General features: G+C 31.7%; 1 protein-coding gene across 1 annotated transcript; it reads left to right on the plus strand.

Annotated features, from left to right (window-relative positions):
• On the plus strand, window positions 687-2,199 carry LOC107610622 (probable sesquiterpene synthase). The gene is made up of 5 exons (XM_021108146.1): window positions 687-1,075; window positions 1,170-1,388; window positions 1,568-1,709; window positions 1,801-2,049; window positions 2,137-2,199. The coding sequence occupies exons 1-5, from the start codon at window positions 687-689 to the stop codon at window positions 2,197-2,199; spliced, it is 1,062 nt and encodes a 353-aa protein (XP_020963805.1).

Raw genomic sequence — 8,931 nt, forward strand, 5'->3', positions numbered from 1 at the left:
AGCAGGCCCGTTTCCTTTAAACAAGGGGCTGGCTTTTAGGCTAATTTTAAATATTGAAAACTTTTAAGTTTATTTATCAACCAATTTTTTAAATTATATAGATAGTTGAAACTTGAAACATAAAAACATTATTTGTACCAGTTTAATTTATATCAAATTTTATTTAAGATTAAATTGAATCGACAAATTCCTCAACAAAACATCATATAATAATTTAGATAAGTTGATCATATATAAAAGACACATGACATATTTGCTGATCTTTTACTCTTTTGAATTAAATATTAAATTGAAAAATTTTGCAGGAAGTCAACAAAACCATGAAACAAGAAGTTCAAATGCATAAAGAGAGAGTGAAGATGAATTTGTCTTTTAATGACAATAATATCTTTAAGAAATTAAGCTTAATTGATTCAATTCAACGTTTGAGTATATCTTATCATTTTGAAAATGAAATTGACAGCATATTAGTACAAATTCACAATGATTTTACCAAAAAAGATCTTGCTATAGAGGAACGTGACCTTCATTTTATCGCATTACTTTTTCGTTTGTTCCGACAAAAAGGATATATCATTTCATCAGGTATATATGTAGAACTAATTTTTGTTATCTTTTATATATACAATTACAATATAAAAAAGATACCAATTATTAATTATGGACTCACACTAGTTAGTATAAATATGAATTATACATATGTTTTCAACAAATTCAAGAATATAGAAGGAGAATTCGATGAAATAATTGTTGTTCAAGATGTTGAAGGAATGCGGAGCTTGTATGAGGCTGCACAGTTAAGATTTCATGGAGAAGATATATTAGAAGAAGCACATAAATTCACATACAATAAACTTAAGTCCATCACCAATCAATTGAATCCATCTCTTGCTGATCAAGTCAATCAAAGTTTAGTACAACCTTTTCACAAGGCAATTCCAAGAATAATGGCAAGGTCATATATGTCTTTTTACGAAAAAAGTTCTACGCATGATGAAGTTCTTCTAAAGTTTGCAAAACTAGATTTCAATATACTTCAGAAATGGTATCAAAAAGAAGTTGGTAGTGTTACCAAGTAAGTACTTTAAATCTAGCTAAGCACTTCTTATTAGAATTCTTTTTTTAAAGTTCCTATAATCAACAAGATATAACTTTTTGTACGATTACAGGTGGTGGGAAAAGTTAAAATTTTCGAAAAAAGTCCCTTATGGAAGAGAGAGGACAACTGAGTTATACTTTTGGCCATTTGCTATGAACTCTGAGCCTAAATATACTACTTTTAGAGTTGTGGTGGCCAAAGTGTGTCAATGGACAACTCTATTAGATGATACTTATGATGTCTATGGAACAATAGAAGAACTTGAGCTCCTCACACAGGCAATCCAAAGGTTTTTTATTTTACTGAAACCAAGAATTGACCAATTTCACATTATGCTACATATGTCAATTAAGAAGGATCTATACATATTGATCAATGAGTTTATATTTATTTTGGTTATTATCTTAATAATTCAATTCCATGATTATATTTCTTTCTTAATTAGTTTTTAACCCTTTTATGTTTCAGATGGGATATTAGTTACATTGCATCTCTTCCAGAGTGCTTTAAGGCAATTTTTAATGCAATTGTAGAACTTGTTGATGAAATAATAGAGTTAAGTGCTGGGAGTGGAGAATCAGACTTGGTGTTGCAATGTCTCAAACAGGCTGTAGGCTTTATTCTTGACTTTTTTTAATTTTAAATTAATTATTATATTCATTCATCATCATTTTAATGAAGTTATATTAATTAATCTGCAGCTGTGTCATTATGTACAAGGTTACATGGATGAAGCAAGATGGTGTCATGAGGGATATATTCCAACATATGATGAGCGTAAGGTTAATGGTGCTACTTCTACAGGATATCAAGCGTTTACAGTAATGTTTATTGTTTTGGGAGAATTTGCAACCAAAGAAACTCTTTATTGGATTTCTAATAATATTCCACTTATCGTACATGCTTCGTCAGTTATTTCTAGACTCTCAAATGATTTGGCTTCACACGAGGTATATGATAAAAATATAATTATTTATATATCTCTGTTTAACGCAAGAGTTTCTTTTATCATATTATGAAATAACTTTTTGAAAGAGCCTAGCAGCGGAAACGACACAAATGTCCAACACAAGAACAATATGGAAACACTCACAACATAATATGGCAGCAACTATAACAAGCAATTATAGCAAGTAAAGCAATAATAAGAACACACCGAGATTTTAACGTGGAAAAACCCCTCAAGGTGAGAGGTAAAAACCACGAGTCGTCCAAACCAATGAAATAGCTCCACTATAATCAAATGAGGTACAAGAGAGTCTCAAACAAAGCAAAAAAATGTGCATATAACCAGCCAAACATCAAAGCACCAAAGCTCACAAATGAAAAGCAAGAAGATGAAATATACCCAAAAAAATAGAGCTGCTGTCAAAGCCAATTTCTCCCTCTGCAGAACTCCAATTAAAATCTTCACCGTCCAGAATGAAGAACAAGATTTGAAGAATCTATAGTTTAAATTTCACGTCGATCCAACGGTGAAAGAATGAGAAACTGCCGTTCCAAAATTGCTGCTCTGTGTAAAAACGGGAAACCTAATTTCTCTCTTGCGAAGCCAATTTCTCTCACTGAAAATCTCCAATCAAAATCTTCACCGACCAGAATGAAGAACAAGATGATAGGAACATGCAGTTTAAATTTCAAGTCGATCCAACGGTGAACAACTGAGAAACTGCTATTTGAAATTTACTGCTTTGGACAAAAACGGGAATTCTGTTTTTCCCTTTCTCTCTCACTTGGTGGCTACTCTCTCTCACTCTCAATGACCCCCAAAAATCTGAACTAGGATTGTGCCACAATGGGTGCAAGAGACACCCTCAAAATGTTGGGCTTGGACCTCACAAAGGAGAGAAAAACCCAACAAATCTCCCCCTTCTCGACTAGGTGGAGGCTCTCGCCATTCCGGCAATCAAACAACATGTTTCAAACTTTTCTCTTGACAATGCTTTTGTCATCATATCAGCACCATTGTCATCAGTGTGAACTTTCTCAAGTTCCAACAACTTTGAATCTAACACATCCCGTATCCAGTGATACCTAACATCAATATGTTTAGATCTTGGATGAAAAGTAGAATTCTTGGCAAGATGAATAGCACTTTGGCTATCACACAACAACACATAACGGTCTTGCTTGAAACCAAGTGCTGCAAGAAACTTCTTCATCCACAACAACTCTTTACATGCTTCAGTTGCTGCAATAAACTCTGCCTCTGTGGTAGAAAATGCAACACACTTTTGTAGCCTTGACTGCCATGAAATAGCTCCCCTTGCAAACTTGACCAAATAACCTGAAGTAGACTTTCGAGAATCAATATCTCCTGCCATATCTGCATCAGTAAAGCCAACTAGCAAATGTTTCTCACCACCAAAACTCAAACTCAAGTTAGTTGTACCTTTGAGATATCTCATAATCCATTTAACAGCATTCCAATGTTCTTTACCTGGATTAGAGAGAAAACGACTCACAATACCAACTGCATGAGCAATGTCTGGTCTAGTACACACCATAGCATACATCAAGCTTCCAACAGCTGAGGCATAAGGAATTTCATCCATTGCTTGTTTCTCCTCATCAGTGGTTGGACACTGCTTGGTACTCAACTTAAAATGAGGAGCAAAAGAACTAGCAACACATTTGGCATCATTCATGCCAAACCTTTGAAGCACCTTCTTTATGTACTTCTCCTGTGACAAATAAAGCTTCTTGGAATCTCTATAACGAGTAATAGTTCAACCGAATATCTGGAACATGCTTCACACGCTTCAAAGTCAACTTGGTACCGTTGGAGGTTTCCAAGCAAACCTGTCCAACATCGACACATTTTGCAACACCTTGATGAGCCATTTTTACATCACCAAAATCACCAGGAGTATAAGACGTAAACAAATCCCTCCTAGATGTAACATGAATAGAAGCACCGCTATCAATCCTTGAACTTCTTCATCAAACTTGATACCCATGGAAGATAACTGATTCATAATTCCTTGGAAATTATTCAAGTGATCTGTCATTGATGTCCCATCTGTATACTTCAAAGCCAACAACTGCTTGATCAAAAACATTTTGTTATTCCCAGTTTTTCGAGCATACAACTGTTCAAGCTTAATCCAAAGGGTCCGAGCATGTGTCTCTCCAATAATATGGTTCAACACATTATCGTCAACCCACTGCCTAATATATCCACAGACTTGTCTATGCAACAAAGTCCAATCATCATCAGATTTATCATTAGGCTTCTCTGTACCAAAAACTAGTTGATGAAAATTCTTGACATAAAGCAAATCTTCCATTTTTGACTTCCACAAATCATAATTAGGACCATTAAGAGTGATCATCCTACTAGTATTAGTATTAGCTTCCATTGTTCACAAAATCACAAGCCCAGAAAAATACCAACAAGCTCTGATACCAGTATGAAAGAGCCTAGCAGCGGAAACGACACAAATGTCCAACACAAGAACAATATGGAAACACTCACAACACAATATGGCAGCAACTATAACAAGCAAATATAGCAAGTAAAGCAATAATAAAAACACACCGAGATTTTAACGTGGAAAAACCCCTCAAGGTGAGAGGTAAAAACCACGAGTCGTCCAGACCAATGAAATAGCTCCACTATAATCAAATGAGGTACAAGAGAGTCTCAAATAAAGCACAAAAATGTGCATATAACCAGCCAAACATCAAAGCACCAAAGCTCACAAATGAAAAGCAAGAAGATGAAATATACCCAAAAAAACAGAGCTGCTGTCGAAGCCAATTTCTCCCTCTGCAGACCTTCAATTAAAATCTTTACCGTTCAGAATGAAGAACAAGATGTGAAGAATCTACAGTTCAAATTTCACGTCGATCCAACGGTGAAAGAATGAGAAACTGCCGTTCCAAAATTGCTGCTCTGTGTAAAAACGGGAAACCTAATTTCTCTCTTGCGAAGCCAATTTCTCTCACTGCAAATCTCCAATCAACATCTTCACCGACCAGAATGAAGAACAAGATGATAGGAACATGCAGTTTAAATTTCAAGCCAATCCAATGGTGAACAACTGAGAAACTGCTATTTGAAATTTACTGCTTTGGACAAAAACGAGAATTCTGTTTTTCCCTTTCTCTCTCACTTGGTGGCTACTCTCTCTCACTCTCAATGACCCCCAAAAATCTGAACTAGGGTTGTGCCACAATGGGTGCAAGAGACACCCTCAAAATGTTGGGCTTGGACCTCACAAAGGAGAGAAAAATCCAATACTTTTTTAAATAGTTATATTACTAACAATAAAGTTTAATTTTAATCAGTTATAAATAATTACTAATTTAATTGAAGTATTGATAATTTTATAAGAGTGTAAAGAAGCAACTACTAGTTCTGATAAAAAACAAAAACTTAATAATTAAGTTTGACTTTTTTATTTATTAACTTTCACATAATAGTATGATATATAATATAATTAAGTTGATAGATATAAATTAAATCCATTTACTAAGATACTATTATTTTTTGTTTAGGTGTTAATTAATGTGGAATATTTTTTAAATCATGGGCCTATACTATCTTATTATTTCCCTAAATAATTGAATCAATAATAATTTAACAAAGTGATGATTAATTTTACACTCACTGAAACACACATATATAGTTGGTTTATTTTAATACTTTTTTGACAATAATATGCATGATTCAACTTTTAATTTGGATTTGATCAATTATTTGTAGTTTGAGCAGCAAAGAGAACACGGTGCTTCGGCCGTAGAATGTTGCATGAAGCAATATGACTTTTCACAAGAAGAGGCCTGTGAATTCATAAAAAAGGATATCAATAATTGTTGGAAGGATATGAATGAAGAGTACCTCAAGTTAATTGACTATATTCCAAGGCCAGTCCTTGATTGCATCGTTAACATGGCACGCGTATGTGAGTTTCTATATGTGAATTCTGAGGATAAAGTTACAAATTGTGCACTCTTCAAAGACCACATTGTGGCACTGTTTTTGGATCCCGTGGTCATGTAGCAGTTTGTGGTCCAAATAAATTTTTGAGTGTGTGGCTTTACTTAATCTTTAATTATATGTATGTTATTCTCGTCCTGTTGTTATTGTTTATTTGTATTGTCTTGTGACTAAGGATACCAAGTTCTTTGGCAATAGTTAGTTTTTTATCGAGTTAAATTCTAAAATGATTTTTGTGGTACACAATAATTTTCGAAATCCCAATTACATCAGTAATTATGTGTTTGAGATCATTAAAAATGTGTATGACTTTAGTTTTTAGATTCTTTGTTTGTAAATAGCTTCATGATGTGATGTGATTTAATGACATGAATTTTTAGTGATACATATCATATTATGGTTTAGCTATATATAATAATATAATAATAGATTTATGAATAACACATTACATATTGATGTGATAATAGCATGTTTCACAAGGAAGAGTCTATAGTGTGGATGTATATAATATCTACATGTGTGGATCCTATATGGAATAAATGACATTCAAATACGTGTGCAGAGACTTAAGTGTGATAAGATGGCGTTGCATCATCTCTGCTGACAGTCACAGAGAGGCTCCAGAAATTGTCCTTAAATTATATGTGATTAGCGTGCTTAGGAAATAGTTTGCCACTTTATTATGATGGTTAAGTTTTTTTTGGATTTTTGGACTTATAAAGTGATTTTGTTTGTAATGGAATTAACGGGCTTGGGTAGATTATTTTGTTTTTGTTTTTCGTATAAATGTTATAATAGTTTAGTAAAAATATCTACATATAACCCAAATTATCCATAAAAAATGTTTTGAAAGAACAAAAAAAAATTGTGATAAAAGTTTAGTATGTGGTGGAAGAAAAAAAAATTAATGCTGATAAAAATTATTTATTTACTCTCATTAAATTATTAAATTTGTTCTTCTTTTAAGACGTCATCTTAACATAAATTTTTCATCAAAATCATGTTTGCAAAATTAATTTTATGTCAATTTATATAATCTAATGCAAGCACACACATAAAAATCTCAAGTCTCCACAGTTATTTGATGAAACTTAATATTAAATTTATTTTTACATATCATACATTAATTTAAGAGACTTCTTTTTGGTACTTCACAACAAGAGGATTTAACAACTTCAATTTTAATTATATAATTTTTTTTAGGTTTCGCATAGAGTCAGTAGTAATTACCTTCATATTTTTTCTTGCATCTACATGTAACTTCAATACCAATTATCCTACTTTAATAAAACTCGTATTCTTTTCTTTATGTAAATGAAAATGTAGATATATTTATTTGTCGATTTTCCTTCTTTTAAAGTTAACTTCAATTTTCTCATTAAGTATAGTTGAAATTATTTTCTAATATGAATATCATAATTCAAAAAACTCATTTCGTTATTATAACAGAGGTCAATAATTAAAAAATTCTGCTCAGTTGGTTCATTATTAATGTAGGCACTGCTCATTCCTTAATATAATAAACGAATCCTGTTTTCCATTCCTTAATATACATAATTCACGTTTATCCACAAATTCTGTTTCCTTGTGAAAAAACTTTATTTTTAACTCATTCACTACTAATAGTTCTGCCCTGTTATTCCAAACTCCAAAAAAAATTACATCTCAATCCGTTAACATTTAATTTACGTAGCCTATTACTCCATTCTACCAAAAAAATTAGACCATTTCTCTTCAATAATTAATCTACGTAAGTGAAATTATTAGCATTCACTAACCCAACCAACACTGCAAAAAACAATAATAATTATGTACTGTTTTTTCCAATATTGGTTGGGTTAGTGAACGATAATAATTTCATTTACGTAGATTAATTATTGGAGAAAAAAGATCTAATTTTTATATTAGAATGGAGTAATAGGCTACGCAAATTAAATGTTAATAGACTGAGATGTAATCTTTTTTAGAGTATTGGACTAACAAGCTAAGACTATTAGCCTAAACCCTAATGAGAGTAAATAAATAATAATTTAATGAGAGTAAATAAATAATTATCAGCATTAACTTTTTTTTTCTTCCACCACATACTAAACTTTTATCACAATTTTTTTTTGTTCTTTCAAAGCATTTCTTATGGATAATTTGGGTTATATGTAGATGTTTTTACTAAACTATTATAACATTTATACGAAAAACAAAAACAAAATAATCTACCCAAGCCCGTTAATCCCATTACAAACAAAATCACTCTATAAGCCCAAAAGCTCAAAAAAAACTTAACCATCATAATAAAGTGGCAAACTATTTCCTAAGCACGCTAATCACATATAATTTAAGGACAACTTCTGGAGCCTCTCTGTGACTCAGCAGAGATGATGCAACGCCATCTTATCACACTTATTCCATGTAGGATCTACACATGTAGATATTATATACATTCACACCATAGACTCTTCTGTTTCGGAATATTATTTGTCTGTTGTTTGGTGTCATGTGTGGTAATATAATTTAGGTGATTGCAATAATTTTTAAAAGTGTTTGTTTAATTTATCAAAAATAATTTAAAATTAATATTTAATTTTAAAAATATAAAAATAAATAATTATTAAATATTCAAAATTTACTATAAAAAATAAGTTAGGCAAAAATTAGACACCAAATTATAAGCACCAAAAAATTCACCTATAATTTATCCACATGTCATCTAGTATGTTAGTGTTGCAAATGCACTAAATTGGTCACCAATTTTGCACTAAGTAATTTATTTTAGTCACTCAATTGAATGTCGTAAGCCTAAACAATTCCTATGCCATTTTTTTCATAAATTTAAAATTTTCAATATCTTTTAAACGTATTAATTTCTCTTCTATTTTTTTATAATGTTACT

The sequence above is a fragment of the Arachis ipaensis genome, chromosome B08 (genome assembly GCF_000816755.2).
Source record: "Arachis ipaensis cultivar K30076 chromosome B08, Araip1.1, whole genome shotgun sequence".
Classification (NCBI taxonomy): Eukaryota; Viridiplantae; Streptophyta; class Magnoliopsida; order Fabales; family Fabaceae; genus Arachis; species Arachis ipaensis.

Excerpts from the sequence above, each read along its gene's own strand:
- LOC107610622 (XM_021108146.1), top strand. The coding sequence starts at position 687 with ATGAATTATACATATGTTTTCAACAAATTCAAGAATATAGAAGGAGAA. Across the intron at positions 1,389-1,567 it reads CTCACACAGGCAATCCAAAG|ATGGGATATTAGTTACATTG; the intron begins GTTTTTTATTTT and ends TTTATGTTTCAG. Across the intron at positions 2,050-2,136 it reads ATGATTTGGCTTCACACGAG|CCTAGCAGCGGAAACGACAC; the intron begins GTATATGATAAA and ends TTTTTGAAAGAG.